We start from the raw sequence: 20,596 nt of genomic DNA, 5'->3' as shown, positions 1-20,596 counted from the left end.
ACGGATTTTACACATCAATCCCCCACCCAAACCTCATAAAACAGTGAGACTCACATCACAGACAGAAAGCTTCAAAATAAGGGTAAACATGAATGAACAAGCAAGATTCTCACACAAACTAACTGTGCCCCATCAGCAATGCCTACAGTTTTCCTTCTTACCCCCACAAGCCTTGCTTTCCTGTGCAAGAGCCTGGCTTTTGTGCTTTAAGTATATATTGTGGTTTCGCATATAGGTCAGGCTCATCGCTGCAAGAAAAAAGAAAAGTCTAAAACTAGTTGTCTTTTTTCCAGCCTTGTCAGCTCTATTCTGTGCTGTGATTGGGAGTTCTTTGCACAGTAAGTCCAGCAATTTCAGGATAAAGTTTCTATGAACCAACCAGTCCTAAAGCTAAACAGGTGTTTTGAGGAAACCGAACCTGCACAGAAACGTCTCTGTTGCCTGTGGCTGTGCGAAACTATTACAGTCACAGAAATGACAATGAGATTACAGGGTGAAAAAAGAAATCAAAAGCAAGAACTCCCCCCAGAAAATGATGGCAAGGAACAGAAAAGCAGATAACCTTTTAAAACTGAGACATGCAATGAAAATGAATAGTACATTTTGGCAAAAACAAGCAAGACTCAGTTTTGTATAATGTTTGTATAAAAATGAATGTCTCCCACTACAAAAGTCCTCAGTCTTCTAACTTTCAAATTCAGAAGAAAAGTACAGGCCTGAACATCTTCCTAATGCTGTGTAACTTCTCAACAACTGCATAATCGGCAACCTCAATATAGCAAGGAGCAGAAATCCTGACCCCACAAAAACAGAACTTTAATTATTAGGTCAGGGCATAGTCATTCATAACCTTTTCTTTTTGTACTTTTCCATAAAGAAAAATAATTAACAGAAGTTGAGAATCCATAATCTTTTCTTAAAAAGGAAAAAAAAAATGTAGTATTAGTAACAGCCGTATGCAAAGATCATAGATGTTGCATAGAACAGGTATGAGTTATCTGAAAGTGATCTCTATCAGGATTGTTTTAAAAAATATTTTCTTTTCCAAGATAGATGTTTTAAAACCACAAATCAAGTCTCCATCAGGACAGTCCATAAGAAACAAGCTCTTATATGACATGCATATCCTATCAACTACTCTGTCATTGCAGAATGTTATTGTACTTTCTCCTACGAAAAGAAGCTGTCATCACAACTTGTTTAAAATAACTCTCCCCACTACGGCTACATAGAACTCCTTCCATTAGCTCGTAACATTTTTAAGTCAGAATCAGATAAAATTGGTATCACATACTGATAGAATCATGATGCATGCATCAAGTATTATATGGAAACTTGGAACAATTTCTCCTTTGAAGGGCACCAACCTAAGTATGCCCTTGGAGAATAACTTCCTTGATTAGAAAAGGAGACTGAAGGAAAGACTGGACCTTTTTCTCTTCAACAAGTCAGTAGGAAATGAAGTTTTAAGTTGATTCAATAGAAGAAATTACAGTATAACTATACAGCTAATACTTTTTGCACAAGTCACTCACTTTGTGAGTCCTCGCTGTGAGGACCCACAAGTCCTCCCTTTTATAGGATGTCACAGGGGAGTGTGGAAGGAACAGCAGCCACTGCTCCAGGACTAACCTTGATGGTTTTGATCAAGGTACCACTAAAATGGGAGAAGACTGTAACATGCAATGATTGACTCAGGCAGATCAAGGCTCCTCCAAATTTCACCATCACACTAAGCAGCATTTTAATAACACCATTTTCTCTGCTGTCCTCTTCATTTTCCTCACCCACCATTTTCAATAGGTGACATATCCTCTCCAGTCATACATGCCCTGATGACAAAGGCAGCAAAAACACATGGTGCAAGTAACTCATTTTCTATATATTTACACAAACACTTACATAATTTAAAGATTTTAAAGCTCTAGATCAACAAGTAGCACGTACAAGTTACCAGAAGAAAAGCAAAATTCTGCCACTTCTTAGTAAGCAAACTTCTCCACAGGAAACGGCAGTAAGAGTTGGGAGTTCCATCTTCATTTCCCCACCAGCCAATCCCCTCCAGGAAAAGAGGAAAAAAGACAATATTTCCATTTTTTCCCTGATTTCCCCAAATTTTCAGGGGAGAAAGGAATGCAAATGTAAACTAGTTTTATCGCATTAAGGGAAATATATATATATATGGTTAAATCTACTTGGAAGGATTTGTTTTGAAAAAGTCAAACGTTACCATTGTTATTTTCCTTCTTGTACATGTCAGCACTATAAATACTTATTTAACATACAGATTAGAATTCATGCCCACAGAACCCACAAAAATATTTTATGCTACCCTCATGCCCCAGGTTCTGTGCCACTCAGCTTTTTCCAGAGAAGTAAACAATTAAGTGCCAAGAGCTATTTAAAAAAAAGTCTTCCTTGGGCCAAGTCATTGTCAAACTCCCTCAAAGAGCTAAGAAATTTTTGCCTGATTAAAGATTGCAAAACCATGCTTTTCTCAGAATTAAAGCAACATGCCAGATCCTATTTTGTCACCCAGAGAGCTATGGCAAAAGGACCACAAGTGCCATTATCAACAGCTTAACACAAAACCTAATGTATATGGGAAACATTCACACTTCAGGCAACACAGACTGGCAAAAATAACCTCCGATGGGTATTCAACCACTGGATTAGCACATTAGGTTTCACATGCTGTCAAGAGCACTGAATATACAGTTTCCAAAGCAAGTTTTGAGAAATACGATATGTAAGAACAAAGCTTCAAGAACTTTGGATTAGAGGAAAAAAATAAAAGCAAAGTTAAACTGCTGAAAACGTAGAATAAACCAGAATGAACAGCAGCAGCAAACTCCCACACCAAACTTTGATGTAGAATTCAAGACTCAGGTAGTCTGATCTACATTCTACATGGTTCTGTTTTAAAATACAAAACCCACCATCTTTCCCAAAGCTTACAATAACCAGGAAAAAAATAATTGTTTTTCAAAGCAGCTGTGAGCAGAATCGTGGTCTTGCAGATCACACTCCAAAGTTTATTCTGTGAAATAAGTTTTCCACTTAAGCAGTATTTTTTTTTCTTATGAGAATAAGATGAGCTTTCATATTTGAACAGTTTGGTCGCTTTTTTTCTGCACAACAATAAGACCATTGTCTCCTCTCTTTTCCCATGAAGGCCTTAAGTTTACATTAGGCTAAATGGCAAGCAAAGTATACAAGTTTATAATTTCCAGAATTCAAAGTAAGGTATCTTATAGGCTTTAGACAACCCCTGAACTTGTTCAGTACCGTGAACTGACCAGATATAAACACTATAGCACAAAATAGAGCACTGTCAGTGACCCCCAGGCATAATTAAATTACTTTCAGACATTGACACTCAGAAACATCATAGCAAATGAACAAAAACTAAAGAAATAAATATTATACTCCTCCTCTTATTTTTCTAAAATATGAACTTCTGAAAAAAATATTTTAGAATACATTAAAATGAAATAAAGAAGAGAGCCATCCTAAATTATTAACAGGAAAGTAGTACAGCAATAAAACCATATCTTTAATAGCAAGCCTTTTTATTTCCTATGCTGTAACTTTAGACTCACTTTGCAAAGCTCTTAAGTTATCTTATGAAAAAAACAATAGTTCTTAGAATTTTTTTTAGTCCAGAAGTAAATATTCACGTAAAATTGCAAATCGCTGCATTAGGTATCTATCACGATTTTAACAAAAACATATGACCAATAGATTATTACCCAGAAAAGATGAGTGAGATAATTTTGTTCAATAAACACCCAGCCCTTTCCTCTATCACATATCAGCAGAGCTGACATGTGATAGAACACAATCATTTTGCAACAGAAATCAAGCAATGAGCATTAGCAAATTCCCACAGATATCATCTAGGACCTCAGAGATTTATGATAGCAAAAAAAAAAAAATAAAATTCTTCTAAGCAGCTCACTAAAAATACCGCCACTGTTTCGGAGCATGTCACCATTTTTACCACCAGCCATTAGAATTGCCTCAGGATCCAAGCATCTTACAAGCCCATGTCTCAGGGAAGGAAAAAAGCCCAACACACAGAAGCACACACTAGGCACGTAGGGCCTGACCATTCTCAAACCAGTGGAAAAACTGCTGCCGGTAATGGTGGGAAAGGATCAGATCCTGGAGGACAAAACGCTGAGGCTTCCCAAGAATTGTGAGACTGCTCTAAGGGCAAGAGGTAACAAACACGGTGTGTAGGGTGAGAGCAGCCACCTTCTTTAAGAGCTCAGTGCTTCAATGCAGCCTCATTTGCCAACCTGTCAGAATAAGTCTGGAAGCTGCCCACTTTGGGAACACATGAGAGACCACACTTTGCCAGCTGGTTAAAGAGATAAATTAAAAAAAAAAGTGTGTTGACGACTCTGACATGTAGTGTCTTCATACTCACGGGGACCTGTGTCCTTCAGACAGGGGTCTCAGGAAAGTCACGTCTGAGGAAGAGAAGCTCTTCAGTGAGTCCGAGACTCACAGAGCAGGTGAGTGACCAGCCTGCGGAGGACTCGAGCACTGTAGCGGTGCTTTGCTCTGGGGGTGTTAACTCACACTGCACCTGTGTGCGTGAGCACCGGGCCGTTTGCAGGGGGAGCACGGAAACCACGGCACCTACAGCGAGGCTGTGACCGGGCAGAGACGTTCAGCTTTCAGCTGGCAGCCTGAGCGGGCCCTGAGGATTTAACGACCCAGCAGATGCCAACTTGGCTTAACCAACCGCAGAGGGGCGAAGAATACCGCTTACTCTCCCTTACTTAGTTACAGCCTTGGCGGTGGAGGTGCCGCTTCAGGGCAGCCCGACGGCTCCCCTCGCCGCTCTTTCCCGACCCTCCAGCGGGCAGAGCTGCTCGCGGCCGTCGGGGCGAGGCCAGGAGCGCCTTCCTCCTGCCCGGGGCCAGGAGCGGGGCCACGGCGCCCGGCCCGGGGCTCCCTCGGCGGCTGCCGCCCGCCTCGCCGCCCCTCACGCCCCGCCGCTGACGGGCGGTGACCGTTAACGGCCGCGGCGGCGCGAGCCCCGCCAGCAACCGCCGCCCGGAGGCGCCGTCGGTGCCGCTGCCCGCGCGGCCGGGAGGAGGAGGAGGAGGAGGAGGAGGAGGAGGAGGAGGAGCAGGGGGAGCCCAGAGCCTGGGGAAGCGGCGGGGGGCAGCGCGCTCACCTGGTCCGGGCCGCCCCGTCCGGCGGAGGCCATGTTGCGGCGCTCGCAGGCACCTCTCCTCTCCTCTCCTCACCTCGCCTCGCCCGGCGGGAGCAGAGCCGGCCCGGCCCTCCCGCCCCTCGCCGCCCCCTCAGGTGGAGCCGGGCCCGGCGGGGGCGGGCGCCAGCGGCTCCCGGGGGCCGTGGCCGCCCCGTCCCGTCCCGCCCCGTCGCAGAGCAGCGGGGCGCGGCCAGGCGGCGGCGGCCACCGAGTGCGGTCACGGGCAGCGGGATCGGGACGGAACGCGGGAGGGTCCCCAGGGGGGTTCCCCTCCAGCCGCCCGCGCCTCACCTGCGATCCGCGGCCTCGCTGAGGGGGAGCCCGGGGGCTGCTGCCTGCTGCCCGCCCGCGGGACGCTCTGCAGGGAGCGCGGCTCGAGCCTGTTAGAAAATAAAAATAATAATAAAACCCACAGAAATTAAATCGTCTGTCTCAGCGTTAACGAAATGCTTACCGTAGTGAAGCGGCGGCAGTTGGTTTTCCACAACGAGTACTACGGTTTTGCTGCACCCCTTACAATACAGCCACCAAACCCTCACACGTGGAAAACTCCACGAGTTCACCTCACGCCTTGAACGTAATCGGGGCTGTTTCTCCTGATAGCGATAAGCTGAAACTCAGGCACCTGAAGCTGTGCGATACACCTGGATTCCAGCACCCCCCTCAGAGCTCAGGGCTGTGGCAGCCCTCACACATGAGCAGCATTGATCAAACCAGCAGTGCAGCTGTGTTTGTAGCTGTTCCTAGCACTCGTGCTTATTAAATGCCCATTAAACTACTTTAATTGATCACGTTAAAATTGATTGCATCACAACCTATTTAAATTATTTCAATTGCAACTTTAATGACTATGCCATTTTCTTACTGTTTTTACTTCTCAGAAGTCTGTTGTTTTGCACCAATCTATTATCTTGTTTCCATTAGAAAATAATTTAAGAATTAACAACAATTAAACACAACAAATGTTGTTAAGCACTAACTTACTCAGAAATATTGCTTAATAAAATCACTTTCTGCTATCAAGGACCTTAGTGTTGCAGGTGCAATTTACAGAAGGAGCACACAGATGCATAAACTGACTAAAGGTGTTTACATATCTTTGAGGTACTGCACAGTTGATTGCTTGTTACTATCACCAGATATATATATCTTTAGTTTATATTCAGAGGCAAAAAACAAGTATTTAAACAGAGACCTTAGATGTGCCCAGTGTGAAGGAGTTAAATTCTTGATCTCTGACTGATAGGGCTGCACTTTCACAGGATGCAGCATAACTTTGCAAGCATGCTAATTCATCAATCTAAACTTACAACCCAACCTGGGATAGACATTGAGATCTGAAAATTGTTGTCAACTTCTATCCATTTCACAAAAACCTTGTTAGCAGTACTTATTTTTCTGGAGAACAAGAGTTTTTCCCCAGAATATCTTTCTCCCTCTTAATTCGGATGTGACTCATTTCCTCAGCCCACGCAGGGAAATGGGAAGCAGAGAAGAGAAGGAAAAAAGAAAGCAACATACATGTTGGCTAAAAGAAAGCATGAAGCAGAGGCACAGTCATGGGCAGCAGCAACTAGCAGCTCTGTGGCTGGACCATACGCTGTTTTTATAGGGCCTCACATATTATTCTGTCACTGCATACTACCTTCCTTCAGCCTTTAGAAAGGAAAATTTTAAGTTTAAATAGAATTTGCAGATGTTAAAATAGCACCTTAAAATGTATCTTTTTACTATATGTGAAGAATGTCCTGTAAGTCAACTCACACAACTGATAGGAGGAAGAATTTCTAAACAAGTCCAAATGTAACGTGCATATGTAAATCTCACGTTCATTTCCACAGGTTTACACACCTCACTTGTCTCAACCACACTCTCATCTGGAAGAGCATGCCTCCTTTTTGGCAGCTAGAATGATACCTGGAGGGCCAAAAAATGTTAACTTCCCTTACTTCAGGAGAGGTTTCAGGTCAGACTTTCCTGACTGAGGTTTGGAATTTAAATATGCTATGGGAGTGTATTTGATCTGATACAGCACAGTAGCAGGTGGTTGTCACAAAAATGAAAAAGGATAAAGAGATAAGGAATGCAGAAAAAAAAAAGCTGAGTCTGCAGTAATTAGGAAAAGGAGTATTATTTGTTGAAATCAAATAACTATAGCAGCAAACAGATTCTTAGCTGGTGTAATTGTCTCCAGCTGAGGAAGATTGCTGACAGTCATATGGCTGTAGTGATATTGACAGGGCCTCACATGTAGACAAGGCTTAAGAGAGAGGGGACTCAGATTTAGTTTTTCAGCTGAAGTATTCTGTTAATGAGCTCTTCTCATTTGCCTCATAAAAACGGTCTCTAAGAACATAGAGGACTGGTGGTGTAAGTAGGAGTTGGGAATTGAATTCTAGGTATGGAACTCTAACTACAGCTCTCAACCCCTATTAAAAAGCAATTTATTAGATTTTGCTATTTTTTTTTCTTGGCTTGTAAGCTATGTGAAGCGTAAAACCAAGAAGTAGCTTTTTTTTTTTTTTTTTTTTTTTTCCAGTTTGTATCTCAGATACATTAGGAGTGAAAGTTTTTCTCAACTGAAGCTAATGGGAATCTTGCTAATGGCTTTAGTAGCTTCCTGGATTTTTGCCTGAAGATTTTAAAGAAAAAAATGCTTTTTTGTTTTGTTTTCTTTGGCTTGGTACATGTACCCTGTTCATCTTTCTCTTCTAATTAAACTTATTAAAACAAAATTTAAGTTGGATATTTGTAGGTATTACTCCAGAGGTTTGTATCCACCCAGCTACATTTCCACTCTAAAGGAAGAGTTTTGGTGGTAATGAAGCGTTTCCTACTATGGGATAAGAACTTGGCCAAGGCAGGACTGACATAATGTATTAAAATTTACATCCAGGGATTGCATGTATTTTAGCTTTTGGAGCCTAACCTCAATGCACTTATCAGGTACTCTTCGTGTTCTTTTGTTTGCTCCCACAAACTCCCCACGCGCTGTGCTCTCCGCACACTTGTTTTCAGGAGCTTTTCTAAACTCCTCACTCTTCTTTCTGTGCCATGAAAATTATACTTATTGATCCTGCTACACCCAGATGTGCTATGCTGATTTACCTTCTCGGTGCTAGCTGTACGCCTGTTATCCATGACTGAAGTTAATGCATGATTTTGTAAAAGCTCAAGACAAAACTTCAATGACTTCAGATTCAGTTAAGGTTTTCTCCTAGAAAACACAAACATATGAATAAGCACTAAACTGAAATATCTTTCTATATACAACTTCATTATTTGAGGTAGACATATTGGTTTTGATATTTCCATTACTGCAATCACAGCAACACTTTAGGTAAAGTATTTTAGTGTATGCTATGTACCATGCTATAAAAATTATATTGAAATTTGTTTGAAACTGCTCAAGTACTTCAAATGCATTTTAAATATTTATATTCATGCTTTAAGGAGATGGTAATTTTTTTTCTTAGTTGCTTCTGTGCTTTTGCTCTATTTTCAATCATTACTTGGAAGGACATTTATTTATTTTTTATTTTTTTTTTTTGTCAAAATGCTAACACAGGAAATGAGCAACAGAGTTGTTCTCCATGTGTCTTGGTAGTGGGAATTGTCCTGCAAAACAAGAGACTTTTAATGGGATAAATTAATAATCTAAGCTATGTGTTAAAGAGGTATCACCCCTCTAATATTATCTTGCTTTCCTAAATGCTACTAAATAACTCCTACTTTACTTTTGCTTTGTTATACTAACAAAATAATCTTCTTTTAAATAAATGTTAAAAGAAGACAGTCAATGTTCGTGTTTATGTGCTTTTGACTACAGTGAACACAATTTATTTTAAATACCCTAATTATTATTCACAAATAAGTCCACTTTTTTTTTTAATCCCATCATTATGTAAAAGACAGAATACGCTCTCTTCTTTACAATAATGTTCTTGCTGAGGAGACTATAACTACTATATGAAAGACAAGACTATACTGACTCTCACAGCTGCCCTTTGCTCAGAATAGGAGTTGTTCAGAGTATTACATTGGTTTCTTAGCCGTGAATACAACTGTAATACCATAATCTGAGATTGGCATTGTCTGATCCTATCTTCCTTGCACAAATGGCATTTCAGTTCAAGCAAGTAGAAGTTTTGAATGCAGAAGAGGTTTCAGTATATGTGCCCTTTGCCCATTTATGTAAATAAAACATTGATATTATATTGTCGAGGCAGAACTAGATGTCTTTGTGTTTTTCCTCAGTTTTGCTTTTCATCCCATGTTTTGCTTTAAATGGGAATCCTAGAGAACGCTTAGAAATTCCAAAATGTACTTGTGTCCATTCATGACTCACCAGGCTCAGTACTATTCCTTCAAATAGAACAGTAACTCTCTTCAAACACAAAAGCAAATACAAATGTAGTTGTACCAGTTGTACTCACTTCTATCAAGCAGTATCAGTGTTGTCATGTCCAAAGAAATAATCAGAATGAGATAAGCGCTATCCAGTCAGAAAGGAGATGTTTTATATCCTAAAGATAACCAGACAACAGAGGGAGGGAGGAAAACACAAGGTAAGCAGAACTGTTGAACTGATACTTGGCAAATTTAAGTATAGACCTGTCATGGCACTAATTTACTTTGCCTTGTAAGAAGCTAGCTAGAATTTTTATACAGAAAGCAAGTGAGTACGGAGTGTGGCTGTGGAGCACGTAGCACCTGTATCACTGGAAGCAAAGCTATGTGGTGTGCTGGGCTGAGGGAGGGTCAAGCATAAATTGGTGTAAGCTGCTTTGGGTCAATACTGTCACAGCCACTAAGCACTCTTAGCATATGTTAAGGGCAAAGCAACCTCCTCTGTCTTTGAAGGAAATCATCCCACACAATGGCATTGTCCATGCATGCTGTTGTGAGGTGTTGGTACAGAGCTGCTAGCTCACTGAATGTGGGGAGCACAGCAAAATAATTTCCCTGAGCTGATTAACTTGTGATTAAGCCAGCACAATTTATGCATTGAGGCAGTATCACAATAACAGATAAGGCAGGGGCAGCAATCAGACTGATACTGATCTCAAAGCCATTCACACCCTTGGCTTTTCCTTTTTTCCTTAAGCATGTCATACAAAGATATCAGAAAAGCCCAAACTTGTCATCCTAGGTACCAGCTGAGGAGAAAAAAGACACAAGGTTGTGGGAGCTGTTTGCCATGAGGAGCAACTCTGAAGGCTGATGTTGCTATTTAAAAGATAGCTTTTCTCCTTACGGCAGCCTTCCTTCTGATGCTTCCTAGTCTTGCCCACTCTAAATTAATGAAAAAATTGAATATATGGAAAAAGGAACATTTTCTGATTCTGAAAATTCATTGAGTACTCAGAGTAAACATTACAAGTCTACCAGAAATGACTGTATGAACGTGACTGAGAAACGTATGACTTTTTAAAGTTGGTTAAAAATGGAAGCAAAAATGCCACTTTTATTAAAACTTAGCTCAGTATATTCAGTACTTTCAGACAGATTTTCTATATAAGTAACTGTATTTTAATATAACATTTTATCGTATTAAGTTTTTACGACACTGATAAGAAACAAACAAACAAACAAACAAAAAAACAATAAAGTTAACTAAGGTTACCATATGTCTGGGATTTCCCGGATATGTTTTTTCTTTATCTGAAAGAAAAGGTGGACTTTGGCCACCTTTCTAAGATTTCTGGGCCAGGATTAGTCCAGCTGAGTCAGTAGCAGCAGCAGCTGTGACTTGTGCTGGATATACAAAGTAGCCCCCTCCCAAGGCTGGCTGCACTGTCAGTGCACAAAGTCAGGCCTGAGGGACGTGTCACATACACTTTGAGCTGTGCAGTCAGTCTGTGCTGGATGTGTTGGGTTTGTTACGCTCATAGGAGTTTCTCTGTGGCTGTGTAATGCAGAGCATGTTGGACTCTTTTCCCACCAGATGTGAGGCTGTAGCTCTGCCTGGGATTTCTTGGAGATGAGAGCTTTGTTCTATGCAGGTAAATCTCCAGCAAGTGCTGGGAACACAAACTACAGGGTAAACAGAAACCAGAGAGCATGCGTGCTGTGTGCTTCTCAGCAGCAAAAATTCCCAGGGAGAGAGGGGAAGGTGGAGGATTTTTATCCCTGAAACTTACGGATGTTGGAGGGGGAGGAGTTGGATGAGCTGCATCTTGCTTTTGCCATGGGCTAGGGAAGAACAGAAGGAAGTGCACAGTAAATACTTCTGCCTGCTGGAATCACTGTCTGAAAGATATGCTTTCACAGGAGAAGACGCGTAGTGTTTTGTTGTTGTTGTTGTTTTGTTTTTTTGAGATCAGCTGTCTTTCAAGGATTCTGTTAACCATTGCAGAAAAGTAATTAAAAACAGTTAACGTAATGTGGAACAGTGCTTGTGTCTCACTACTGCAGAGACTGTAGGTTTCCAAAGGGGTGTTAGCCCAGTACTGCTGGTGTAGGTGAAAAATAGGGGCTGGAGCAGGTCAGCAAAGTCAAATTATCCTGTAGGGATAGACCGAGAAAGACAGAAATACATTTACTTTCCGATTCTATTTTACATTGAAGTTTCTAAGCAACACAATTTTGCAGGGTTTGGAACCACCTTGTTCACAGGTGGTTTTTACTGATTTTTTTTTTAGAAGCGCTCCGTGGGGCTGCTGCGCTAACACGGGCACTAGTGGGCCTGAGGGCAGGAGCGGCTCTGGGGGCTTTCCTGTCCCCAGACGTGCCCCGGCTGCTGCCAGGCCGCGTCACGCCGCTTTGCTGCCGCCCGGGGACCCCCCTGCGCCCCCGGCACCGGGCTGGGGGCGGCGCCGTCGCCCCGACGCTGCTGAGGGGTAAAACCGCCCGCCCGCCCGCCCGCCCGCCCGTCTTCCCCGCGAGCCCGGCCGCGAACCAAGCGGACGCCGGGCGCACGGCGCGTTTGACGCGCCCGGCCGCGCCGCTTCCCCGGAGAAGGCAGAAGCCGCCTTTCGGGCTGGGTTTGGCGCCGCGGCGGCGGCGGGCGCTGATTGGCCGCTTTGAATCGTCCCGGCGCCGCGCCATTGGCGGGAGGGGCGGCGGCGCCGCGCGGCCATTTCGAATCCGCCGCGCCCGCCGCGCGCCAGGCGAAGGAAACCCGGCTGGGCCCGGAGCGCAGCGCGGCGGCACCCGGCGGCACCTCAGGTGGGCGCCGCGCTGCGGTAACGGTGGTGGCAACGGCCGGGCCCCCCCTCGGCTCCCCCTCGCTGCCGCCGGCCCGCCCGGCCCCGCCGCGCTTCCCGCTGGGTGCCGGCAGCGGTTACCGGGCGGCGCTCGGGCCGGGCCGTGCCGAGGAGCCGGCTGCTGACGCGCGTTCCCTTCTGTCTCCCGTTGCAGGCACGGCCGAGCGATGGACGACTACACCAAGATCGAGAAGATCGGGGAAGGTGGGTGCGGGGAGCCGCCAGCCTCCTGCTGCCGCGCCGCGTGCCGCGCTCGGGCTGCGGGGAGCTGCTGAAATGCAGCGAAACTGCACAGCGAGCCCGCGGGGGGCCTGGCTTTAGAGTTAATTTCCCTCCTAGCAACTGGTTTGGGATTTAGGGTGAGAGCGATGTCAAAACAGCCCAAGCCAAGCGCTTCCTAGCCTCTGGCTCTGCCCTGCCAGCAGGCTGGGGGTGCAGCGGGAGCTGCTGGGGACAGGCGCAGCGCAGCTGACCCCAGCTGGCCAGAGGGGCATTCCTTACCACGGGGTGCGTGGTGCTGAGCTGCCGGCCGGGTTACGCCCCAGCGAGGGGTGCCTGAAGTAGCTACCTGTGTGTAAGTGCCCTCAGACTGCCCTTCTGAAGGCGGCACGGTCTGCTTGAAGCAGTTGGTCAGTGCTGAGAGGCAGCTACCTTCTGCAGTGGCTCGTGTTATAACGTTACACTCTGAGGCTTGAAAGCAGCTTTTGGGTTTGGGAAGCTGCTCAGGTTGCTCCTGAAATGGCTCTGTGTGGCGTGCTTTTGTTTGGAGCTGCTGGTAAGGAGTGGTGCTTTGAGTGGCTTTGCTGGGATTATGTCCTGCCACTGCACCTGTCCAGGGAAAGGCTACATCATAAACTTCTGTGCAGAAGTGAACTTTAAATAAATATGTCAATTTACTACTTACACTGTACTGTAAAAGATTGCTTCGATGCAGACACTAGTCACAACCTCCTGTTCACTACAAACCTGTCCCTTGTTAAATGTAGGAGTTAATGTCTATTTAATACTTTAGCCTTATCTATGCTTGAGTTTGCAGCATATTGTTTTGAGAAGCCTCTAAATGAATTGCAAAACACAGGCTAAGTGCTTACAAGGTGCTTTGTAACCGAAGCCTTGTGTGTGAATCTTTCTTCCTGAAAGAAACCAGTTTGAGCTTACCTGAGGAATTCATGCTTCAAGAAGGGTAAAAAGAGGATACTTAAGCTGCCTTGGTTTGAGGGTTCTACTTTAGTGATGAATGATAACTGAAGTTTTTGATTTGAGATTTACCACTGGTTCCAATTTTAGCTCCTGCTGAGACCTCCAGCCCTACCCTCTCCCCTGCACTGAGGTTTGTGCTAGAGGTATTACTGCAGATCTGGCCAATGGGTGGATAGATCTTTGCAGAGGGAGCACTGTTACGTTTTTGGCAGCTAAACCTTTAACCTCTCAATATGATATCAAAAACACAACTGGCTTTAATCCCCTGGGCATAAGGAGGTACAGTGATCCTGTCTGGAAATTAATTGACCCCAAATCTGACTGATAACTAATTTTACAACTACATCTCCAGATATTATACCTGCGCTAAGTGCCTTGTCCTAACAAATAATACTGTTTGTGCATGGCTTGCTTTAAGTAAGCACCTATTACATGGTTACAATACAAAAGCAAAGTAATAGCTTGTAATCAAGCTGAATAACTGAGCAAAAAATACTTGGTTGCAGGGACTCTTGCCTATATTATCAATTCGTATTTGCGCTGTTTTTTCTGCACCTGAAACTGGGATTTCCTACATGTATTTTACTGCTTGTTTTTTCAGGTACCTATGGCGTGGTATATAAAGGTCGGCACAAAATCACAGGCCAAGTGGTTGCAATGAAGAAAATACGTCTAGAAAATGAGGAGGAAGGTGTTCCAAGTACTGCTATCCGAGAAATTTCCTTATTAAAAGAGCTGCAACATCCCAATATAGTCTGGTATGTGGATACTGGTATTTAGCTAAATTCTTTGCAAGGCTCTCTTCAGATAAGAAATGATTTTTCCACTGTTCCCACAAAGTGAGAGTTAGTCTTTTTGGCTATTTGCTGTGAAGCAGACACTATATTATACTATAGTACCGAATTCTGTGTTTATGCCAGTTTTTAATTAAGACTTTCTTCTGCTGCCCCTTTCCACCCTAAGAATCGATCAAATCTTCATTGACTTTTGTAATTTATGTTAATTATCTTCAGAATGGTTATTGTTAGAATGGAGACAGCGTACTTCATGAAAACTGTTTAAAGCTATTTCTTTAGCCAGTCTCAGAAGGTTATTTGCTATCTTGGAACAAATCATCTGACCTAGGTGTCCGTATGTGAGCTGAGCCTCTGTTATCAATCACTTCCCTGCTGTTTTGTAGCAGAGCGTTAGGCATTGTATTATCACGCTGACATAGCAGGCATATCTGAAGTACGCCTGAAGTTTCCATCGGTGGCTACCTGATTTGAAGAATTGGTCATAGCTATTGTATTCCCCACATAAGATTTACTTGCTCTTTAATGCAGCAAAATACCTTAGATTTAATGTGACTTTAAACTGGCCACATTCCAGCCAGGTAGTGTCTCAATATATGTATACATGCATCTAGGAATTCTTATAACCTATTAAGGGTGGAGGAGGTGCACTTAAACCTGCACAAATCCTCCTGCACCTAGTAGGTTCCTATTCTAATGTCGAGCCCTTAAACTCTTCTAGTAGTTCAGGTGCTGCTGTAGTAAGCCAGCTTTGAATTTAAGCATAGACTCAAAAACCCCACATCTTTTTAAAAAGAAACTGCATTTTTTTCCTTAGTCTTCCCATGAGGCATGAGGGAACATAAGTTTAAGAGGAGACATGTAGGCTGTTTGACAATGTTTCAGATGTACTTGATTTTTCCAAACAACAGTGCAACTCGCTAAGTCTGTTAATATTTGAAGACTGAAAGCTTTGTAAGATTTTCATACGAGGAACCTAGAAATGTCAGCTTGTGTCCCTGTTGAGAGGGGAAATGTAACGATGTGTCTGTGCACTTTGCAATGGAGTTGACTGTTCTACTCAATTTTCAGTCTTCAGGATGTTCTTATGCAGGATTCAAGACTTTACCTCATTTTTGAATTCCTTTCGATGGATCTTAAGAAATACTTGGATACTATTCCATCTGGACAGTATTTGGATCGTTCACGTGTTAAGGTAATGAGGATAATTATTTAATATATAAGTTAAAGAAGATGGACCTACAAAGCTATAAGCCTGATTCTTAACTCCTTGAGGAGGAATGAAAGGTTAAAGAAGCAGGTGTGGATAATAGAATCTTTTAAAAAAGAATTCTGTTCTCAAATGCAGCTTCATTCTTTCAATTATGGAATTAAACTGGCTTAAAGTAAAGTAAACACTTAATTTTTGTGGTTTTAAGATTGATATTAACTCAATATCTGCAATGCTTTGGATCTCCTTCTGTCCTGTGGGATCTCTTTTCTGTCCTTTTTGGATCTCTTTTCTTATTCCTGTGGGGAGACCTGACGAAAGGAAACAGCTTGATATTGCAGAACCATGAACTTGCAGTGAAGGTTATTGTTTTCTTTTTTTTTCCCCACTTCATCCTGTCTACAGAGTTACCTGTATCAAATCTTGCAAGGTATTGTCTTCTGCCATTCAAGACGAGTTCTGCACAGAGACCTAAAGCCTCAGAATCTTCTAATAGATGACAAGGGAGTGATTAAACTGGCAGACTTTGGATTAGCTCGAGCCTTTGGAATTCCAGTGCGGGTATACACTCATGAAGTAAGTTGGAACATCCTTTTGGTGATTTGGACAATGCTTACTAGCTTCCTGGTTACGACTACGAAACAGCTGAAAATAGAGTTGTGGAGCTTTTACAGTTGTTATAAAATGACTGTATTATGTTTTACCTGATAGCTTTACAGCTCTCTGACTGTGTTTTACTCTGAAATGCTAATGCATCTTAAGAATTCCACTGATATTTTGACAGTAAATCAGATGGGCCAGAGTGGCTGTGTATACTTCCCACTCTTTCTGGATTTTAGGCAACTGTTTTCATAGGGTTTGTTACCCTTATTTGCTTCAAACATCACTTACAAACATTTTCACTGAAACATTGCACTGGCAATTATTTTAACTAAAAAACTGTAAATGCTCCTTAATAATGAGTCATTGTGCTTACAGTTGATTAGAGGACCTAATTCTGTAACCTTTTTAAAAATGTCCATGTTCAACAGGTAGTGACACTGTGGTACAGGTCTCCAGAGGTATTGCTAGGATCTGCACGTTACTCTACTCCCGTAGATATATGGAGCATAGGTACCATATTTGCTGAGCTGGCAACTAAAAAGCCACTTTTCCATGGGGACTCGGAGATTGACCAGCTCTTCAGAATCTTCAGGTATGTCAGGCTGGACCTTTCCTTGCTTGTGCTGCATTGCACAAGACTGCTGTGCACTTAATAAAATCATAATAGTGCATGCAGTTTTCAGACTAGACTGATCAGTATTTTGCTTGTCCTTGCACAGAGCTTTAGGGACACCCAACAATGAAGTATGGCCTGATGTGGAATCCCTGCAAGACTACAAGAACACGTTCCCCAAATGGAAACCTGGTGGCCTGGAAACACAGGTCAAAAACTTAGATGAAAATGGACTTGATCTGCTGTCTGTAAGTAGCCTGTCTTAAACCACTTGTAAGAGAACTGAGCAGGTAGTTTCAAATACTCTAGAATATCTGCAGCCATAATCGTCAGTCTTGATAGAATGGAGATTACGGAGATCTTCAAATGCTATCTGCAGTTGTACAGGCAGTCATTCTCCCAAACCTGATACCTGATGTGAAATTGACTTGGTTTTCCATAATAGCAAACTTGATCAGGACTACAAGACTATAACTTTCTTTTCATTAAGCTGTTTTGCCCCCTAGCTTGTTTTATACTGATAAGCCAGATGCAACTTGAAAGTGAAGATGGAGTTCTACAAACATCAGATCTAAGTGAAAGCTCCTGCCCCCAAACTGTAGCTGTCACCCTCTTGGTGCCAGCTGTAATTGTGATGTGGTTGTATGACTGCTCATCTAGTTGGGAATATTTTTCCTTTGTGGTAGCATGTGGATTAATTGCAGCTGACTCAACTTCACTCATCTTTCCTGGTGGTCTTAATTGACTAGAGATGGAAACAGCTGGATTTATTGATCAGCTGTGAAATCAAGAGACCAAGTTCACATCAGTCTGTAGTGTCTGTAAATTGCCTTTCAATATCAAGCTAGAAATTTTAGCTGTGACAGGTTAACTCAACTGGTGTATTTTGTGGCTACTTTATAGTTTAATGGCTATGTAGTTAAACTACCATAGCTACACTTTTACTTGACAAGTTCTTCAATCAAACCTTTCTGTTTAGTGCTCTTCCAGCTCATGGGCTGATGCTGCGGAGTAATCCAGGTCACTTCTTAGGTGTGCTTACATGCACCTAAGCAGACGAATGTACCTTGGTAACTTGTTGTTTGTATCTCCTAAAGCTACATTTGCGCAACCCAGGTTTGCATATGGTGGGGGTGTTCTGTGCATCTTAAGATAAGTCAAAACATCCGAATTAGCTTGCTACAAGGGGAATGCTGTACAGCATGACTACAGCTTCTCACTTGTTCTTTGTGAGAACAGAGCCATGGTTCAGGCTGGCAAACTGAACATTAGTTAAACACACAGTTGTTTTGGACCGCTCTCTGAAGCTGATAGTGACATTGTACAGAAATAACTGACTGAAGTTGGAAATAATTCCTTTGTATGCACTGACAGTATCACTATTATATCAGTTTGAAACAAAATTGCTTCTGTGATTGTATTTTGGGATATTTGACACAGACAAAAAAGAATTAATCAAATGATGTTAACACTAGGTTAATCTCAAAGTATATTAAATTCTGCTAAATCTTCTATAGTTTTGCCTTAAATTAATATTAAAAATTTAGCTTTTCATTAATGCCTTGGTAACAATGACATGGTTGCATTATTGTGCATCTGGAATCCGTTTAAGTTTCCTGTGACACTTAAGCCTGAAGCAGGAACGTAGTTTTGAAGGCAACAAAAATGAATAGCTCATGCTAGAGTACAAGCACAGGTTATATCAATGAAAACATTCACTTCTACAGACTTGCAGTTGGAAACAAGTAAAATAGCTAGTTTTGAAAAGGGGTTGCACAATTTCTGTGTTAAGACCATTAGCTTGAGTGAGGTTGTAAGCTTAAGACATTCATGAGTTAAATAACTTCTGTGGCTAGCATTTCTAAGCAATTAATGGCAGTCATCAAAAGCTTTCGTCTGTCAGATCAGATTGCTCAGAAAAGAAATGGTCACTTAAGCTATCAGCTGAAGTGCTGAAGTCTTGATATAGAAGCATCCCTTCTTTTTTTTTTTTTTTTTTTTTTTTTAGGGAAATGTGCCCCTTTTTGTGATATCTTTGGTATTAGTATTAGCTATAGGATACTCGTCTTATGGGGCATAGCTATAGGGAACTGTGTTGCTTGACTTAGACGTGGGCAGATAGCTAAATCTAGAAGCAGTATTGCATTTGGCAGAAGCCCTGAGAACGTAAATGCAAATTCCATAGTTTAAATCAACCTGGATGGCAAACTCCCTGTCAGATAAAGTCCAAGGATAATTTAATGTCAAGGTGGACTACAGGGCAGAGTAATACTGTTTTTTTTCTAAAGTATAAATTAGTTGTGGAGGTGAGGAAAAGCAACTGGTGGGATACTGATTATTTGAATATGAAATATATTTTCCTTTAGTAAAAACAAGTAAAATGGAAAAGACTGCGAGGGTTTTGCTGGTTTTAAATAAGTTTTTAGCATTTAGGAGCTTTCTACCAGACTTGGGAAAACTTAAGGGGGCCTCTCAGGGCTGTGTAACCTATGAGGCTTGGAAAGAAGGCTGCAGCATGTTAGTCTAGCTTAACTTTATCTACATGCAAGCATGTGGCTTCTCAGTCAAATGAAGTAGCTTCCTACCTTTCCTCTCTTGGACCTGACTGCATGATAAAAATTGTTTTGCTAGCAGTTTAAAGAAGCATCTGCAACTCTCTTGCCTTTTTTAGGAAGTCCTGGGAGTATTTCAGTGGCTATGGCATCCACTATTTTTTCCCATCAACTTTATCATTGAGTTCTTCAGCTGAATGAATTAACTTACTGAAAATAAATCCAGGTCTTAAAACTGTTTTAGAACTTAAATCAGTTCTACCTGCTTTACGTGTGCAGGTGTACTTGTGTCCTAAGTGGACCTTGTAGCTGAACAAATCTACTATGTATTTTAACTGTAAACAGTTGCACCAAACTGAAGGGAAGCAATTTCACAACAACTTCTTATATATCAGTATAACAGAACAAGTGTAGGACCACTTGTGCATTAAAAGCCCATTTAAGCATTTTGGGCTTTAACAGACTAAAATTATTAACTTAATTGAGAAGCTGATGCTAATAACAATTACTGCTGTTTGATGCCTGGTTCCACATTTAGTACAGTGCATATGTTACCCCCATGATGCAGGCATGGGCTTATTGAATATGGGGTTATTGAATATGAAGATAAATGTTTCTTCACTTTCTGTTATGTATTAATACTGTTCTGACTCGTAGGTGGGAATGACATCTACTTCCTTGAGAAATTGTGGAACACAAGAAAAAACATGTTTCTATGGTTACCAGATTATTACTGTGGTTAAATAATTACCTACTTAACATGATTTCAGTATACATTTCATGAGGGAGTAAGTGTTTCTTTTCATTTTTTTTTTTCCAGAAAATGTTAATTTATGATCCTGCGAAAAGAATTTCTGGCAAAATGGCCTTGAACCATCCATACTTCGATGACTTGGATAAATCTACCCTTCCTGCTAATCTGATTAAGAAATTCTAAACCTTTGGACTAAATCAACCAGAGTGAAATAATTGTGATCACTTCTGCTATTAAGTCTGTCTGTAACTCTTATGTCCGTCTGTCTGCTCTAAAACTGTGGCTGTTTAGTTTGTTTCAGTTTAAGTGTTACCTAAATATAAATATTAACCTATTAGTGCTGAGTTCAAATACAGTGCAAATATCACTGCTATTATGCAGTGAACTTTCTATAAATAAAGGTTTAAATCCAGCGAAGGACTCAACTTC

At 42.1% G+C, this 20,596-nt stretch overlaps 3 protein-coding genes across 7 annotated transcripts in view; 1 reads left to right on the top strand and 2 right to left on the bottom strand.

Annotated features, from left to right (window-relative positions):
• ANK3 (ankyrin 3) overlaps positions 1–5,341 on the bottom strand; it is a 355,138-nt gene extending 349,797 nt beyond the window's left edge. Inside the window, exon 1 of one of the 2 annotated variants that reach the window (XM_072040023.1) lies at positions 5,195–5,341. In XM_072040023.1, the coding sequence (XP_071896124.1) occupies positions 5,195–5,227 (33 nt within the window). In that variant the 5' untranslated portion in view covers positions 5,228–5,341. The remainder of the gene's footprint in view (positions 1–5,194) is intronic. The other variant, XM_072040026.1, reaches the window with a different exon arrangement.
• Positions 1–20,596, bottom strand: part of RHOBTB1 (Rho related BTB domain containing 1) — a 216,825-nt gene that overhangs the window by 121,130 nt on the left and 75,099 nt on the right. For all 4 annotated transcript variants that reach the window (XR_011810330.1, XR_011810327.1, XR_011810328.1 and 1 more), the window contains exons 17-20: positions 11,377–11,740; positions 9,670–9,759; positions 8,342–8,450; positions 5,525–5,613 (exon numbers count right to left, since the gene is read on the bottom strand). The gene's annotated coding sequence lies outside the window, so the exon portion shown is untranslated. The remainder of the gene's footprint in view (positions 1–5,524; positions 5,614–8,341; positions 8,451–9,669; positions 9,760–11,376; positions 11,741–20,596) is intronic.
• CDK1 (cyclin dependent kinase 1) lies at positions 12,247–20,580 on the top strand. Its single transcript, XM_027462471.3, has 8 exons — positions 12,247–12,403; positions 12,596–12,645; positions 14,243–14,399; positions 15,507–15,630; positions 16,051–16,221; positions 16,677–16,840; positions 16,968–17,109; positions 20,234–20,580. The coding sequence occupies exons 2-8, from the start codon at positions 12,609–12,611 to the stop codon at positions 20,348–20,350; spliced, it is 912 nt and encodes a 303-aa protein (XP_027318272.1). The 5' UTR covers positions 12,247–12,403; positions 12,596–12,608; the 3' UTR covers positions 20,351–20,580.

The sequence above is a fragment of the Anas platyrhynchos genome, chromosome 6, assembly GCF_047663525.1.
Source record: "Anas platyrhynchos isolate ZD024472 breed Pekin duck chromosome 6, IASCAAS_PekinDuck_T2T, whole genome shotgun sequence".
In the NCBI taxonomy this organism is placed as follows: Eukaryota; Metazoa; Chordata; class Aves; order Anseriformes; family Anatidae; genus Anas; species Anas platyrhynchos.
Note: the sequence above shows the minus strand (reverse complement) of the source record. Positions and strands in the feature narration are given on the sequence as shown.